At 44.6% G+C, this 19,465-nt stretch overlaps 1 protein-coding gene across 2 annotated transcripts in view; it reads left to right on the top strand.

Moving 5' to 3' along the window:
- The window catches only part of LOC116943844 (parathyroid hormone/parathyroid hormone-related peptide receptor-like), a 52,357-nt gene that overhangs the window by 11,599 nt on the left and 21,293 nt on the right, over nucleotides 1-19,465 (top strand). For both annotated transcript variants that reach the window (XM_032957097.2, XM_032957098.2), the window contains exons 2-5: nucleotides 597-702; nucleotides 8,772-8,882; nucleotides 12,216-12,337; nucleotides 16,356-16,450. In XM_032957097.2, the coding sequence (XP_032812988.1) occupies nucleotides 597-702; nucleotides 8,772-8,882; nucleotides 12,216-12,337; nucleotides 16,356-16,450 (434 nt within the window). The remainder of the gene's footprint in view (nucleotides 1-596; nucleotides 703-8,771; nucleotides 8,883-12,215; nucleotides 12,338-16,355; nucleotides 16,451-19,465) is intronic.

Consider the following 19,465-nt stretch of genomic DNA (forward strand, 5'->3'; position numbering starts at 1 on the left):
GGTAACGATCAAAATACATTTGAGAAAACGTGACCGGCATAAATGCATGTAGGTAAATCGGAATCGCGTGCATTACAGTAACTAATTTCGCATAAGACACAACAATGAATCATATTTTCTTTGGAACTGGGTCGCACTCATGTCTGATGCCGGTCCTGAGCCATTGCTGGAGATTCCGCATTTCCAATGTGGTGGTGAGTCTCTCTATAAGACAACTTAAGTGTTAATATACAGTTGTGTTAGTTGACCCTTGGGTCACTGGTCATAACTGTAGGATCAAAATCTTTTGAATGAGGTAACTAGCTCAGGAGTAGCATTCAAGGAAATGGAATTATTTGGGTTAAAATATGTGGTTTCCGAATATGCATTGAATTAGTCATTCGTACCAGAATGCTGTCAAGAAGTCCGCTTGGTATATTTAAAGCATTTTTATTAGTCCTGTTTTCATTATGTGAAGCAACGTAATTTATTTGCCTCCTGATGTAATTTATCTGTTGACCTATAACTGAAGTGTCTCAGACATTTACAACGGGTGTGATATGCACTGCTTCACATTTCATGCTGCGCTCACGATTTTTTTTTACCCTTTCCGAAAGATCGATTCTGACGATGTCATCACCAAAGAGGAGCAGATGTTCATGCTGACAGAGGCCAAGACACATTGCGAGAAAACAATTCACTCCACAAATGCATCTTCAGCGGGTATGATGTTGTGTCAGTGTGTATGGGTTTGCACGCATCCGGGGATTAGTCTCACATTTAATGTTTTGGATATTTTTGGGCCCATTTTCAGGTGAATATTTTTTTTCTCCGGATTTTTACAAAATGTGTACTCAATTTAATTTTTTTTCTAAAAAAATATTCGTTTTAACAATTTTAAAATGAGAAATTTAATGAAGCATTTTAACAGAAATTTACATTATTTAAACTAACAGTTTAATATAAACCTTACATATATATTTATAATGCAAAAAGTTACACAAAAACACATTTTTTGCGGGAATTGACCTTACTTCTGGCGACGCCATATTTTAAGATTAATTAGAAAAATGTGGGATCTTCCAAATGTTGTATGTGCGCCTAAGTTTCATATGTATCGGATTAATTTGAAATTCAGAACACATCCCGATCATGTATGTGGATTGCAAGAATGGGGGGCACAGACAGTGTATCTGTAAATCACCCTAATCAGTTAACTCATAACTTCTGGGTTTGACTCGTGACCTCTGCCAGCGAATTGTCACCACCTCATCTGATATTAAAGTGTAGCTAGCTTGATATATTTGTAGTGTGCTAATTCACAGACACTAGTAGGAGGTACTCTCTCTCTTTTATTCTGGCCTTCATAGCCTTAGGGGATAACCACACAGTGGGTCGGGACAGCCAACATGCTGCCAGACCCACAGCTTGAAGAGGGTGAAGATCACAACGACAACGGCACGACGAGTTCCACTCCAGATCACAGCAGCCCCGACTGTGAGTCGGAGCTCGCCTTATATCCTGAACAGCGTGGCCAGACTCCGCCTGCGGCTCCATGCCTTGCCCACAGGTGCAACTGGTAGAACGGGCTGTTACCCCTAATTCTATTGTCTCCCAATCTCCCAGCGGCACGCGCTCCAGTGACTCATTCCACGGCACTACATCACCCCCCCCCCCCCCCGGAAAAAAAAAACCCAGCCGTCCCGGCTGACCTCAATACGTCGCGCAGCATAACGACGAACACCGCAATATCCACGCAACACTTCGCAATGCATGGCAACAATCCAGCCCCCAAATTAACAGCAACCCAATGACGAGTAGGGGCAGTCATCTGAACCGAACCGTCTTGGAACGGGTCCTTTTCGCCGGTCCCTCGTATGGACCCCGGGGGTGACTCGCAGCTGGCCCAACAGGCGCGGTCCCCCCCCGGGACGGAGATGGAGAAAGGAAGCAGCAGGTGGCGGTTGTACCGTCCACCCTGGTCTGCCTGTGGGCGGCACCGCCGCCATTTACATGTGCATCACGCCCTGGGATCCTGCAGATGGAGGAACAGAGTCTTGCAAAGGCGCAATCTCTGTAAACGTACGTCCGTCCCTGTCAGACACATCTCACACCCGGCCATCAGATGGTGGAGATTAATTTCCCTCATAAAGGTGTAAAAAATGGTTTCAATCGTGACGGGTGCACATACCAACGCCTACGACCAACCTGGATCCATACACACTGCGGCCTCCTTACCTCAATTACCTCCACCGGGCCCTGCCATGGCCTATCAAATTTATGAGATGTGCCCACGGACACCCGGGGGCAATGCAGCCATGCCCTCTCCCCAGGTTTCCAAGATTTCCCCGATTCCTTAAGCCCAGACAATTTCTCATTTGCAGCCTGCCGTTTGGAGAATTCCCCCGTGCCTCCGTCAACTGCTTTAGGGTGAGGCTCATCAGTCCCGGCACAGCGACTCTGTTTGCTTGGCTCAATATTTAACTGGGCTTCCATGGGGGGGCGTGGGGGGGGGAGGGGGGGGCGGGGGGGTCACATTCTCTCCCATACATGAAAAAGAAAAATAGGGAGAATCCGGTAGGAGGCATGAGGGGCCATCCGATTGGCCGCAAGATCTCCCGGAACATATAGGTCCCAATCGGACTGTGCCTCATTTACTTGTTGGCACAACATGAATGCAAGTGTCCTATGTAAACACTCTACCATCCTGTCAGTCTGGGGATGGTAGGGCAAGGTTCGAATTTTCTTCGTATCCTACAAATCACTTCCTCTTGCAGTAGTTTTGAAGAAAAATTTCCGCCCTGGTCCGTAAGGAGACGTTACGGGGCCCCCTTATCTATAACATAACCATGCAGGAACACGTCCCTAATAAACGCTGCCAACTGATCCGGTAGGGGCCATGCTACTGGCCACTGTGACAGGTACTTTACCCCTACCAGCAATATTTATTTCCCCTCGGAGTGGTAGGAAATGGCCTGAGGATGTCGAGGGCAATGAGCTGGTTTACACGGGACACGCCAATGGATTGCAGCGGTGGTCGGGTCAGTCTCGGCGGGCGCTTCCGGTGGGCGCATTCTACACTAACCCTTGAGCATGTTGTGAACGTCCTCTGCCATCCCGGGCCAAAAGAAGTTCAGCGTCTACGTAGCCAATGTTTTCTGCACCCCTAGGTGCAATCGCACATGGGCAGTTCTCGCCACTCTACCCCGCAGAGCAGTTGGCACCACGACACAGTACCGCTGTATCTCCATATCCCAGCGCATAAGTAGCCCATCTCGGAGGACCACAGGGAACATACCACCTGGGCCCTTCCTATCGCTTGGTGCATTAACGCGGCACCATAACTTTAGTAAGAAGGCGTCCTCCGCTTGAAGGTGCCCCCATTCCTCATGCGCAAGATCAATAGTATTATCGCACGCCACCCCCGGTGTGGGTGGCGGAGCATCCACCGATGCTACCACGGCGTCCGGCTCCCCCACATCCACCTGCTTACAATGGCCGGCGCCCATCAAACATGCGCACTGGCTCTTCGGCGATAACCGTGACAGAGTGTCCGCGTTGCAGTGGCGTAACCCTTTCCTATAGGTGACTTAGAATGAATAATCTTGCAAGATTTCCAACCATCGCGAGAGTTGCACGGAGGGCTGGTCAACGCGTAGTGCATATTGCAAAGCCACGTGATCTGTGCGCACCATAAACTGCCTACCGTAGGAGGTACAGGCGGTACTGTTATACAAAGTGCACAATAGCCAACAACTCGCGGAGTATAACACAATAGCGCTGCTCTACAGCACCCAGCTACCGTAAGCGACCACACTCTCTACCCCATTCTCCACCTGCGACAACATGGCGCCAATCCTGGTATCACTGGCTTCCGTATCCAATGTAAATGGCAAGGAGAAATCGGGGTATCGAAGAGGGGGTGCGTTCATGAAGCCGTCGTGCAGCATAACAAATGCGGCTTCCTCCTCCATCCCCCACCAAAACCTCTGGCCCTTAGCCGTGAGAGCATGGAGCGGCATCGAGATTGTTGCAAATCCGGGCGTGAAGCGACAGTAATACGATACGAACCCCACAAAACTGCGGACCTCACCCACCGACGTGGGGTCGGCCACTTATGCACATAGTCTTGTCAGGGTCTGTGGCGATGCCGGACTCGCTAACAATGTGCCCCAGGTATTGAACCGATTTTTGCAAGAGCTAATATTTCTGTGGCTTGAATTTCAAATTATCCGCCCGCATTTTAACAAATACCACACGTAACCACTGCAGATGTTCCTGGAACGTGCGGCCAAAGACAATTCCATCATCCAAATAGATCAGACATGACTCCCAATGGAGCCCCGACAGTACCAACTCCATAAGTCGCTGGAACGTGGCCGGAGCCGAGTGAAGCCCCATCGGAAGCACGTTAAATTGAAACAGCCCTTGCAGTGTCCGGAACGTGGTTTTGAACTTTCATCCAGGGGCAACTGCCAAAACCCTGACAATAGATCCAGAGTGGAGAAAAACCGCGCCCCCGACAGGGCATCTAACGAATCGTCCATCCGTGGGAGCAGATACGCGTCCGCCATGGAGACCTTATTCAATTTCCGAAAGTCCACACAGAATCGCAAACTCCCGTCCTTTTTAATTAGGACAATGGGAGCACCCCACGGACTGGTTGACGGGGAGATTATATCGGCGGCTAACATCTCGTCGACCACCTGACAAACGTAGACCTTTTCCTTCGGACTAAACTGAAATGAGTTCTGACAAATGGGAGCGGTGCCACCCATATCAATATGGTGACGCATCAGGATGTGCGGCCTACATTGAATTTACCCTTAATAAATACATCGGAGAATTCCCGAAGCAATGCCCGCAACTCGCCCCTCTGCTCCCACGACAAATCTGTATTACTCATGCACAACGGATCCATCCACGAGTCATCCAACACCGCTTCCCATTCAACCGCGGCCATGACCAGAGTGATTACATCATCCGTATCCTCAAAACACGCAGCCGTCACGTGGGCCAACACTGTACCAGCCTGTATGACTGCGGTATCCAGCCCAGCATTTAATACTTGCAGAAAGGGCTCCTGACCCCCCTCACTATTGTCTGAGCTCCTATCAAAGTGAGCCCATGAACTGCTTTATTCGAAGGGGTTAAAAGAACCCCACCCCCAGTGATTTTCTGGTCGAGCCACTTCCGCAACCTCAAGGGTACAAGCATCTGTGCACCCGGGGGAACCCTAACAGTTTCACACACCAGGGCACGAACCATGGGGTTAGCCATAAACCACCCAGTTGGGGACTCCAAAAACCTCAACCGATGCCCCGACGGTAACTCCACACAATCCTGGTCAAATAAAATTCGTAGGGGCATCCTCTTCAAAAAATCCATCCTCAATAAACAAGGCACCGCCAATGAACGTGAAACCAACACCGGGCCCGTCCTATCAATATCGCCAATCCGTATCGACGCCTTAATTTGGCCCACATTGCCATTAGCGGCAACACACGGATTATCTACCGGACTAAGGCAACTCACCGTCGACGGCAGAGTCCTAAAAATAAACTCGGAAACCATGGTGGCGGATGCCCCCGTATCTATGAGCATCTGCACCTCAACACCCTGCACAAATCCACATACCGTGGATGATCCCGCTCCCGCTGCCATGACACGGTGTGCCAGTGCGGTCCATTGCCCGGACCCCCGCGACCAACCATCACGCACCGAAGCACCACCTTTGTACCCCGTATGCCTATGAGGGGCAATGGCGTGTGCACCTGACACTGACTGCAATGGGGATGCACGAGGTGGCTGTGTCGGCCGGGTGTGTGATGCATCGCGACCCGTCTTTGGACCCAGAGGAGCGGAGGCCGGCAGGGCGGAGGATGGCGAAGCCAGGAGAAACTGCCCCAAATCAACACGGCAGCTCCTGGAGATGTGGCCCGGCAGGCCACACCTGAAGCAGGTAACGGGGCTCCGCCATGGTGGAAGCAAGGTCCCCCCCGCTGGTCCCGTCGTCGTCCCGCTCCGACTCTCCTCCGTGGGCTCCAACCAACTGACGCACAGACCCAGGGAGACTCCCGCTGCTCCTGGTCGCCCTCTTCTCCAAAAAAATCCAGCCCCGGCCGCCACCCTGACACATCGTCGCAGGTTACAGTGGGCCTGGATGCATCAGGCTACATGAATCGAGGACAGGTCATCCTCCTCTGTTGCCAGCAAAAAAACGTTCATTTCCTGAGCCAGCGTCAACAGTTTCTCTAGCACCAGATAATCCAGTCCTGCCTGCTCTATCCTTGGGTACACATCTTGGGCCAGTGACAGTAGAGTGCTGCGGCAGGCGAGGGGCGTCTCGGTCTCCCCCCGACTCTGCATCACGAATTTCCACCGCGCGTTGGACGGCGGGTCAAAAATTGCCGCCAACTGGCCATACACCTGACGCAGAGTCGTTCTGTCTGCCTCGGGAATGGAAAAAAACGCGGCCAAGGCTGCGTCGTCCTGCGCGGTGGGAAGAATACATAGTGCCTCTGCATCGGACCACTCCGCGAGCTCGCAAGTGGCAGCGAACCACCGCCAGAAGGCCGCCCAATCACCCCCCGCAGCCGAAAATTACTTGAGAAATGGCAGCCGCTGGGAAGGCGCCCCCAGACGAGCCGTTCATGGCAGGTTACTTTCGGAGGGACTCGATACCCGCCCTTAGTCGGCAGTGACGGCGGAGTCGCCCGTTCGCTGCCCCCGATTCGCAGCCCCCTCCACCGGACCTTCCTTGCCCAGCTGCCCCACCAGTGCCGTCACCGCGGAGAGCAGCTCCACGATGCGCGCGCTGACTGCCGGCAGCCCTTACCAGCCAGCGACGGCGCGGGATCGTCGTCCTTCACCCGCTGCCCCGCCGGGGCCGCCACTCTGGGACCCCCCGCCGGGGTCTCAACTGCCGGGGCTGCCCGAGAACCCTCCTCGCCATCGTCCTCTTCGCTCGAGGACGTTCCGATGAGAACCATCCTCTTCGCGGATTCTGCCATACCCCCTCAAGGATTCGAAAGGAAACAAAGAAAATTCTTAACAACCCTACAATATACACATGACACCAAATGTAGTGTGCTAATTCACAGACACAAGTAGGAGGTACTCTCTTTATTATTCCGGCCTTCATAGCCTTAGGGGATGACCACACAGCGGGTCGGGACAGCCAACATGCTGCCAGACCCACAGCTTGAAGAGGGTGAAGATCACGACGACAACGGCACAACGAGCTCCACTCCAGATCACAGCAGCCCCGACTGTGAGTCGGAGCTCGCCTCATATCCTGAACAGCGTGGCCAGGCTCCACCCTCGGCTCCACACCCCTCTGGATCCCCGAGATGGCTCTGTGCCTTGCCCACAGGTGCAACTGATAGAACGGGCTGCTACCCCTATTTTCTCCCAATCTCCCAGCGGCACGCGCTCCAGTGACTCATTCCACGCCACTTCACATGCACTTGGGAAATTACCGTCACTTTCGTGGCAGCAGACAGCTATTGTTTCAATAGGTGCGTGTTTATAAACGATTCAAAGTGAATCTTTGGGCCACATTTTATCAAAACGTTCCATCAGTTGCATTTTGTAATGACGTTGAAAGCATCCGTCCGGAAAAAAAAAATGCTCACAAAATCTGTAAAAGTTTCTCACACAACCTGGCAATGTAACCAATGCAACGGTGACAATGGTGACAATGGTGGTAATGAATTTAACAAGAAAACATCCTATGTTGATAGTTATTTTAATGCTGACATGTGATGTGGATTATGTTGATGAAACCGTATAATTCCATTATTTTCAAAGCTGATCGTAAATTTGTTCTGATTTTCGGGTCTCAGGAACAGAACCCGTTCGTAAGTCGGGGACGGTCCGTACAATAATTTCTATATTTATGTATATTATATTTGTTGATTTTATGGTAATTCAGATGCATGTGGTAGAATAATTACTTCAGTAGAAATGGATAAATAATCAGAAAACCAAACAACAACAATAGAGGACATTGCGATGATTACATGGACACAAGGCACTGAAAATACTGTGGCCTAACAAAAACAAGTTACGAATAACGATCATGAAACTCACTACTCTTTAAATGTTGTGGTACGGCCATTCAATGTGTTTTTTGGATTGGGCTGCGCATTGATTTGCATAATATCTAACGTTTTGCGCCACACGCTGGAGAGCTTCTGCAGGAATAACACTTGATACAACCGAAAAAACACATCATAGACCTAATGATGTGACATATAAATTATCCAAATAAAGTGTAATACCCTTGGCCCGCCAATGTTTTAATACTTAATTTGTGCCAGGAAGAGTTATTTGTCTCATAGCTCGAACCATCCATTCAAAGCACACCTAACTTCGTTATCATTAGGACATTTCTTTCTCAACAAAGCGATTATTTCACTTGTAAATATGTAAACGTTCCTGAGAGCCAGGTCTGGTGAGTATGGGTTTTCTCCAGAATTTCTCAATGAAAAAAATATATTTTTTAGTATTATTATGTTGAAAATGTATTTTTTTATGGCAGAGATGAGCTTTTATTTATACATTTCTACAAGCAGAGTTAGGTTAAGAGAAACGCATCCTTACATTACACTGGTTGGCGGGGAGGAGGCAAAGGAAAACTTTGAATATAAGCACACCTGGACTTGCTCCTAAGGGGTTTGCTTATATATCTATCTTATACTGGAAGAAGATAGACGTTTTTTGATCACTCCCTCATTGCCTTCCCATCATTGTTATGAGCAGGAACTCAGCATTTATATGTGCCACAGACACTCACTGCACTGCTGAGTGGGATGGCTTGATCTGCTGGCCGTGGGGGCTGCCAGGCTCAATGGTGCGTGAGAAATGCCCTTCCTACATCTACGACTTTAACGCACACGGTGAGTTCGTATAACTTGGAACCATGCGAGGTCAGTGCAACGTTGCCATTTTATCGCGATATGTGTAAAAGTGAAAGGAGCAATCCTGCAATGTTTTGTTCACGTCACTGCTGGCGATGGGGCCGCCACTCGATTGAGCTCTAGAGAGCCCCTCTAGATAGTATTTGGCCTACTCTTCCACTCTGGCCAGCCATCCTTGAATAGGTCGGAGTAACCACACTTTGCCCACAATAATGTGGTCTGCCGAACGACTCACTGCGGCCTACCTATTTATACTGCCCAGTGGAAAGAGGTGGGGCTGAATTTAAGAAACATACCCAAATGTATGTTCTTGGTTCTTTCGGTAAAGTCACGTAGAAGGGAAACAATGAAATAATAAAAAATATGAAAGAATAAAATTCTCACGACGTTTCGACTGCAACACAAGCAACCATCATCAGGTGTGAAAACCACCACAAGAAAATTTTCACAGCAAGAACATTTTCTTGCTGTGGTTTTCACACCTGATGATGATTGCTTGTGTTGCAGTCGAAACGTCGTGAGAATTTTATTGTTTTATATTTGTATTATTGTATTGTTTCCCTTCTACGTGACTTTACCGAAATAACCAAGAATATGAATCCCTGCAGTCACGAAAGCTTTAAATCAAAATACCCAAATGTGTCAATTTCCCCTGCTGGGAGGTCACAAAGAGCCAGTATCCTTTGGATTGAAAGTCCATTGTGATCACCATTACACCACTGCAACATCCCAGGAATGTGTATTCGGCCTTAAGCGTGAGAGTGGTATTTCATATATGCGACACCGAAAAGTAAAATTTACCTTTAACTTAAAGATTGTAAAATATCGTTCGGAATCAATAAACAATTAAAGCTTTCGTGACTGCATAAATTACTCATTGTTTTTTTTCGGTAAAGTCACGTATGTAGAAATACCATTTTAAAAAAAACAACGAGTAATTTATGCAGTCACGAAAGCTTTAATTCTTTATTAACACACTTCTACGGGGAAGTTACCTTTACAATTCTGTCCTAAACCTATTGCGCCCCTTGCTTTCTCCTCCCCCCTCTTCTGCTGCTGCCGTGCCCCCTTGCTCTCTTTGGCCCCTCCCCCCACCTCTACTGCTTATTTTAAGCCTCTGTCTGTTCATCCCTCCGGCCCCCTTTTATCTTGCTTCTCTGTCCGTCTTTCCTCTTCTTACCTCTTGGTGTCCCTGTACATGTATTTCTGCTGCCTTGTACCTCGTATTTGTTCACTCTGTCTATGCTGGTGTGCTCAACCCAGATGATGAACACGAAATTTAGCACTCTTCTGAAATTCGTGGTCCGCCAGGCAAGTGTCTAACTGTGTTGTTGGCCTGACTGGTTTTGCATCACGTAATTTTTTCTTAGGTTTGTTGAATTCTAGTCTCTCATCTTCTTGTTGTATTTACCTCCGTGCAGTTTAACGCTATGTGTTGCGTTGATGTCACCCTATATGCTCCCTCGCTATTTGTTTTTTACACCTGATGAAGATCGCTTGTGTTGGGGTCGAAATGTCGTGACTGATTTATTTTAATATAATTTTATGGTATTTCTACATACGTGACTTTACCGAAAAAAACAATGAGTCGTTCGGATTGTTAAAAATGCACTATAAGCTAAAAGACTGGTAAAGGCCAACATTAAATGGTTGTTTTAATGGAATTAACATATTGCACGCATTAATCATTTGTGATAAATGTCTTTATTTAATTGAAAGTTGTTTATCCCACTTGTAATGATATGTTAATTGCACACTGGAGAACCAGATGTCAACAGTAATGACTGATGATGTATATAATCATGATATACTTTTGCAGGGCGCTAAATGTGTGCTAATTTAGTATCATTGAAGCTGACCTTCATACTTCAAGTCATGAATCAAAACCTTACTTTCCTTTTTTATTCATTTATTTCATTATACGAAAACTTATTAGGCACAAATGTATTTCTTCCTAGTATTAGAATCACCACCAGCAGCAGAACACGCATATCAAGTTCATAAATAGCCCATGGAAAAAAATATAAAAGAACATAACGAAAACTCAGCCAATATCTGGCTACCCTCGAGGCCTCAGACATTTCAACATTTTAATTGAGTTTCGACTCAATCACAATTGCCTACCCTGAGATAGGTAAATCCTATCGAGTTCAAATTGCAGTTTTAGTGTTGTAGTTTTTTTTTTTCCTACGGGCAGCGATTTTATGCGGTGTTGGAAGATGAAGTTAGCGCGTTGTTACATGCAAGAGACATTTTCGTGCCAATTTTGCTTGATAACAATGGATTGGAAAGTACAGTTTTGAAATTGCTGGTTCAGTTATCTGACATAGCCACTATTAACTTTCAAGATACTGTCCCATGATTACTATTTTTATTATCAGGTCAAAGTATATGTGTCTCCACACTTCCAACGAGCATTGGAAGGTGCTCATCTCTATTAGTAGTCCCCAGCAAATGATATAAACACTTTATTGATATATCAGAGCTTAACATAGTACCGTATACTAAAATAAACCATGCTCCGGAATAGGAATAAAACACGCACCCCACCAATTTGGGTCATTTTGAAAAATTACATTTATACGGGTAAATACTACACAGGAAAACGTACCTTTACATTACCTAGACCAAATGTGAAAATTACAGTATCTGGAATGTAATGCAATGCGAGCATAGCCATTCATTCCAAAACAGTTACAGCACCGGTAAGAGCACGTTATACGCAGGACTCCATTCTGAGTCTCCACATGCAAATATAAAACAATAACACTGTCATTATGAATTTCGATTTAAAGCTTTCGTGACTGGAGGGATTCATATTCTTGGTTCTTTCGTTAAAGTCACCACGTAGAAAGGAAATAATAAAATAATATAAATAAAACATAATAAAATAAAATTATCACAACGTTTCAAGAAAATTTTCTTATGGTTTTCACACCTGATGATGATTGCTTGTGTTGCAGTCGAGACGTCGTGAGAATTTTAGTGTTTTATATTTTTACTATTTTATTGTTTCCCTTCGACGTGACTTTACCGAAAGAACCAAGAATATTGTCATTATGAGTTTGTGTAAAGTACCATAAAAAACACCTCCCCAGTCACTTACGAAAATCCATTTAGCTGGACTGAGTGTCACGTAGATTAAGTGACAAAGAGACAGTGGCACGTAGATTGATGCTGTTTCCCAACAAAGGATCTGCCTCCCACTCTCTCGATTTTCAAGTAATATTAGATCCGTCAATTTATTTTGTTTAACACTTCATTAATTATCAAAAGCTAAGTGACTGTACAAAAGTGTATTTTATGCTGCAGGTCACGCTTATAGGAAATGTGAGAGTAATGGGACCTGGAAAATGTCAACAGCAAACCGGTTGTGGGCAAATTACTCCGAATGCACCGAGTTTCTCAATCCACATGTACAAGCCAAGGAAAAGGTGAAGGAATCCACACCACCATTTACTCAGCAATCGCACATTACAATTCACAACAAATTGTCGGCATGGCACACGTTCTTAAGGATGAATTGTGTCTGTACCACCAGCGCAAAGCAAACAAAAAATACTTATCGTTGTTGTTTCATGACGGTGCTATGGGATCGGTGTACTGTTCGTATGACGGATAGCTACGATCTCTATGCACGTTTCCGCTTTTGTTGATATAGATGATGTCTGTGTTGTGGGAAATCATTGAAAGGCGTATCCTTGAAATTACACTGAAATGCGTAAATAAGCGCGCATGGATCACAAAAGCAAACAGACAATTCGAGAGACGTTGGTGGGCCTAAGCGAGGACATATTGATGACCAATGGTCGAGAATGACAATCGTGTGGCTGCCAAAGGAGGGAAAACATGCCCGAGAGCTTGACCACCATGAAGGCGGAGTGACGGGGATCATCTCATACGCAGGAGACCTTCGTCCAGCAGTGTATAGAGCAAGGCTGTTGCGCGATGGTGATACTGATCGTGATACGACTGACGTAGAATGGCAAGGACTTCATCCAGCAATCAAATGGCTGTGGATGTTTTTTTTTTTAATAAACAAGACGAAGATTGCACCAACCTACACCGGGCAATACTTTGTCTCAATATTTGACTTTGATCGTATCTCTAGCAGCTTCATTTCCCATATTCAGGCACAATAGTTATTTATCTTGCCACATGGTAAAATCAACATATTGATGACGAACCGGCAACCAATCTTCCAGCATGAGAACGTAGGCGCGCACAAGTCTTCCGGAGAATGAAATAACGTCTATCGAGCCTGCCATCTCATTTACCCTCTGCAATGCACGGCTGGGCATTGGCCATCGGGTGATTGAGTTGGGTCGGCTATCTTGAGACCGGCTGTGACAACCACACAATAAATAACCACTCATCGAGCGAGTGGACAGTGGGCGGTCATAAATGCGTGTAGCGTAGCAGTCAGCTTGGGCAAACCAATGAGCCATTTCACACAGGTTCGAGAGTTCCAGTTCCACAAGCAATCCAGTGAGGTGTAATTTAAAAAAGTGTGCCACCTGCTACAGACTGGATATTGAAGACCTTGTAACAAAGGCGGGTCATTCACTGAAATACGCCAATGTGTGTTTCAGCCTCACGTGTGAAGTCATTCCTGCTGCTTAATAATACCGTAATAATCAGTTCCATGATTGACCTCAGCCAGAGGATTGTGAGTTAAAATCCCTATTGGAGCCATGTCCATTATCCTTTCCGGGTCAATTAATTGAGTACCACTTTATAGGGGTTAACAGTGGTCATCATGCGGAGAGGTCCTTCCCCCCCTCCCCAGGGGCTGTCAATGGAGATGTGCACTCGCCCAATGCGCTCTTAGAGCGTAAATACACTTTGGGCCACGTTCACTCTTGATGAAATGGCTGAAAGACTTTATTTCGGCATTATATGGCATTGCTGATAGAGGAAACGTCAGCACATTGTCTCCAAAAAAAGCGGGTGCACGTGCACCATTATAGGAATTCGAACTTTTGATTTTACGACAGGGTGGCTCAATGATGGCTCAATGGAGTCTTAACTTGTTTACTGATGACATACACACATTCATTACTGCGGGAAATTTGTTTTCTGAGAGCAGTAATTTACTTCCCCATTCAAAACAGTGTAGCAATAACAGAACGCCATATTGATCTTGAAAGGTCATCTTCATGTACTGATAGAGCAGAATAGGTAAAAACAAAATTAATTGGCATATTTGCCCATGTGACAGCTTGATTTAATTTGCTTTGTCGGGTGGTGGAGGGTGATAGTTATACATTTACATATATATGCATGTATATTAAACTTATTTCGGTCTGTACGTAGCCAACCATGTTAATCGGAGGTTAATCATGGAACTGATTCTTATATAAACTAATTATGGATCATATTGGTTGTGAAAGCCTGCATATATAATTATGTGAATTAACGTAAGTGAGTTTTTAAATGTATTGGAAACAATATATAATAGTTGATTCGTGCAGTGATTTATCGATTAAAATCGATTCTTACACTCACGATACAGAATTGTGCATGTAAGGATTGATTCTGTCATGCGTCCATGTGACACCTGCAGCCATCAGTGGCGCTACATTCACCAGTGAGTTAAAGAAAAAGAATCACTTCTTGAATCAATTCGTGAACCCAAAGTCTGCCAAATCATTGAATCGTGAAGGGATTTAAATTGTTACTCACGTAATTCACACCCAAAAATAAAAAAATAGCTAAAACTCTAAAGATGATCACTTTAAATTTGACAACTCATTTAAAGTTACGTTTACTTTGACATGTTTCTAATTATACATTGCCATGAGCATTCATTATTTATACAATTTGCTAATTCTACATTATTGTGCCAAAACATGTATAACATGATAGGTCTCTCGAGATACGTTCACCTCATTTATATGGGTGTCCAGACTCCTCAAGGGAAATCAAATATTAATGCACAACTCCAGTTTCCCACACACTTGAATCATTAATTTATGTATCTAATTTTGGACTGTGAATGTAATGTTGTTCATTTTGTATTTAAGGATGTGTATTCCTCTATTCTTTAACCAAAGTCTCCCATGCAAAAGAAAATCAGGGGGTCCATATAAGTACATTCCATTAATAACGAATTCTATTTAGATCGTATTGTGAACAGCATTTTTCAAATGTTGGAATTGTGCGCTTAAGTTTTATTAAATCAAAACTCTTTAGTGATCTACAACAGCGACGTAACAGAAAGAAATTAAACAATCGCAGCTGACAAGCTGGTGAACACCAGGGACTCTCTTAAATCTCGATGCGACGTGAAATGCCAACACCATGGCGGACATAGAATAATTTGACTAGTTCGATGAAATATTCACATTACCAAGTGTTTGTGTGTGTGTAGTTTTATTAATCTATTTCAAACTTCTGTATAATTATATATATGTTTAAGAGATGGAAGCACTGTATTTAATCTTTATGGGATGTCATACACCTTTAAATAAAGTAATTGACTGATTGAATGATAAACATTTGGCCTAAGCTGTGACCAGGATCCAGCTGGGTCTATATTTCAGACTTAATAAAAAAAAAATCCGCCGTTTAAGTAAGAACAAAGAGAATCACAAGTGGCCCAGCTGAACTTACATCACGGTGGTGAAATTTCTCGTACGGCTAAACGTATCGCCATATTAACCTGCCCAATTAAAGTCAATGTGTGGGTTCTACGTAGTTTAACGTTAATTCATACATTAATTCATAAATACCATGGCTTTGTTTTATATAAGTATTTTTTTGCAGCTGAGAATGTATTCACTCACAAGGAATTGCCCATATGAACAGATGTAATTCAATTAACCCTCACACTCCACTGAACCTTAAAGCAATTTGATGTTGATGTTCTCATATGACTTACCCAATAGCAAAATTGAAAACAATTAAGATCCTGGAACAATGATATGACCAAAATGAAAATTGCATTTAGCTATTTAGCACTGGTTGAAACATAAGGTTCAAATATTCCAGCTCTGCCACCAGTTTTAAAACATTGCTTACAGGCACAATCGAGTAATTTTATCTGTAAGGTTCGGTGCAGAGGCAATTTTAAGTTAAAGTAGCACAAATGTTAAGTAAAATAATGATTTCCAACGGCTGCCATTGTTATAATCCATAGAAAGGCAATGCCTCATTAACAGGAATAAATGGTACACATTTAAGCACATAATGACATTAAGCAGTTCTCAGTATAATTAGTGTTAAGAATGTAGAAGAATGTAGAATATCTACAATTGACAAGCCACCAAACGAAGATGAGCAGTGCCAACCATTATTTGAACATATACGGTTTGATTTTATAAAGTCGTAGAGTTTTTTGGGGGAAAATTTTAGAAAATATAAACGCTTATATGTCTTGGATATACCTGTTTATTTAATTGTTGTATGATACTCTTTGATCTGACACTGATGTCCTGTGTTCACGTGCAGGAATCTATACATCGCCTCTCCATTCTTTACACGATCGGGTACTCAGTGTCGCTGGCGTCTCTGGCTATTGCTCTATGCATCCTCACGGTGTTCAGGTAATTGCCATGAAAAAAAAACACATTGCACTCGCTGCTTTATTGAAAGCACCATCACCTTTGTGGATTGTCACTACTGTCATCGTCATTGTCATCATTATTACCACCACTCATGTGCTAAGCGTGTCCTCGTAGTAACTATCCCCTGGAGCGAGAGGTTAACTCCGACCTTAACCACACGTGACCTCGCGTCCAGCAGAGCTCCAGAGGAAATGGGCAGTTTGGTAATTGTCGGGAAATTCTGTCCCATTTTCCTTGCAGGATATGGCCAAGCAGCGCTGTGGTTAGAGTGTTTATCTCGCAATCATAAAGTTGCAAGTTCATATCAAGGTCGGGGTAGACTCAGGTCATCATTACATCGGGTTTCAATTTGGTTACTTTGGAGGGGGGGAATGAATAGTGGAGAGAACAGATCACTTCGCAAGAATGTGGAATTTCCATTGCTGTTTCAGTGCAACTAATGGGAAATTCGTAGCATTATTAAGATTCAGTGGGAAGCCTCCTTGCGGCCAAAGTGAGGCACATTTACTCCTCGGGCTCTGACGCGGCCAATGAGATGACAATTTTAAGTGCCTGGGTGTTCTTTGGACACTTTTGTTGAGCTATCATTTGCAGTCACGTCGCTTGTGTAAAATAAGTTAATAGATCAGTAGGCATTACCTGGTAAGACGAAAAAATGTGTTGAGTTGTATTTGTAATTATTTTTAAGTGATTTGTTTACCCTTCCTATACTTTACACTCCAATCGTGTTTTTGTATTGTTTGTTATTGCAACGTTCTGACCCGCCTCTACTGGACATCGATAAAAAAAGAGCTTCATCGCTCATCGAATTCCACCAGGATAAATACATATTCTGATACGCCTCCCACACGTCAAACACTCATGAATCACATTAGCCAAACATCGTAATATAAACAGAGCCTTGAGATTTGAAATGTTCGTGACTGCAGGGATCCATACTCTTTGATTCTTTCGGTAAAGTCACGTAGGTATAAAATAAATTAAATCACGACGTTTCAATTGCAACACAAGCAATCATCATCAGGTGGGAAAACCACAGCAATATTTTTTGTTTGTTTAAGAAACCCATTAGTAACATCAGCAAAGACGAGCGCTCTGAACTCGCAAAATTGAAAAAGAGAGATGATGTAGTCATCCTCTCGGCCGACAAGGACACTGCTACTGTCATCATGGATAAAACCACATACAACAACAAAATCCAGGACCTTCTTAATGATGGCAGCTACACCAAAATCAACAAAGATCCGACTAAGAGCGTGGCTACAAAAACCAACAATATCATTACCAGTTCGACTTCTCTAAACGAACCAGTCAACCGGCTCTCCCTAAAACCTTCTGCTACTAGACCACCCAGATTCTATGGTCTTCCTAAAATCCATAAAGAAAGTACTCCACTTCGGCCCATCGTTTCCACTATCAACTCACCTACCTACAAACTGGCCCGTTTTCTGTCTGATACCTTGCTTCCATTCACTGGCAAGACTACCTCAGCAGTACGTAATTCAGCTCACTTGGTCTCTCTAATCAAGGGCATTTCACTGTCCCCAGATAATTTTCTCGTCAGCGTTGATGTAGTTTCTCTGTTCACCAAGGTTGCTGTGCCTGACACCTTAGCAATAATTGAAGATTTAGTCCAACATGGACTGAATCCTGATGTTCCTACTCTGGTTAGGCACTGCCTTGCTAACACTTATTTCACCTGGAATGGTATTTTCTACAAACAGAGTGTCCCCTTATCACCAGTGATAGCGAATGTTTTCATGGGGAAATTTGAAACAGATGCCATCCAGACATCCACCCTACGTCCTTCCTTGTGGAAGAGATATGTAGATGACACTTTCGTCATTTGTCCACATGGCCTGCCAGCATTGAACCAATTTCTCAACCACATTAATTCCATACACTCATCCATCAAATTCACCATGCAAGTGGAGAAGGATGGTAAGCTACCTTTCCTGGATGTTTTGTTTGAGAAGAGACCTGACGGCTCGTTGGGACACTCTGTCTACAGGAAAGCCACCCACACAGATTCCTATCTGAAACCTGATTCCCACCACCATCCGGCACAGAAGAATTCCCTCATCAAAACACTACACCATCGGGCCCACTGCATTTCCAACCAACACCACCTAGCCAGTGAACTGGAACACGTACACCAGGCCCTCAAGATGAATGGGTACTTGGACCGCATTATTCGCAAAGCTGTTTATCCAACCATGGAGAAACAACCCCCTGAGATGCCGATCAAAACCATCACGTTACCATACATAGCAGGTTTTTTTCCAAAAATCTTTCCAAAATCTTAAAAAACACAAGATCCCGGTCCGATTCAATACAGTACACAAAATCCGTGATCTAATCCCATCTGTGAAGGATGTAATTTCTGACATGCAATATCCTAGAGTCTATAAACTGAGTTGTACCTGTGGCAGCTGTTACATCGGGGAAATGAAACGACATGTTTCGGACCGTGTTCGCGAACACAAGGCAGATCTGAAACACGGCAGAACCAAAACCTCTGCCTTGGCTGACCATTGTTATAACGCTGTGGGCTCGCATGATATTGTTTTTTCCGAGACCAAGGTACTCTCCAAACCTTTGGGCTACTATCAAAGGTTTGTTCATGTAGCAATCCAGATATATAAACATAGACATAATGTCAACCGAGAAGAAGGATACAAATTGAGCAATCATTGGAAGGATGTTATTAACGAGGTAAAACCCAAACTGCTTTGTAGTGTTTGTCGTCTATCATATCTGCCGGGTACTACTACACCACGTGGTGCTCGCCCTCCCCCTACCCCACACCCCCACTCCTCCCTCTCCCCCCTTGCTTCTCCCCCTTTATTACCTATATAACCTCTTACCCACGTCAGCAAAAAAATATATTGCTGTGGTTTTCCCACCTAATGATGATTGCTTGTGTTGCAATCGAAACGTCGTGATTTAATTGATTTCATTTTATACCTACGTGAATTTACCGAAAGAACCAAA

The sequence above is a fragment of the Petromyzon marinus genome, chromosome 19 (genome assembly GCF_048934315.1).
Source record: "Petromyzon marinus isolate PM22_M1 ecotype Great Lakes invasive population chromosome 19, UKy_Petmar_22M1.pri1.0, whole genome shotgun sequence".
NCBI lineage: Eukaryota > Metazoa > Chordata > Hyperoartia > Petromyzontiformes > Petromyzontidae > Petromyzon > Petromyzon marinus.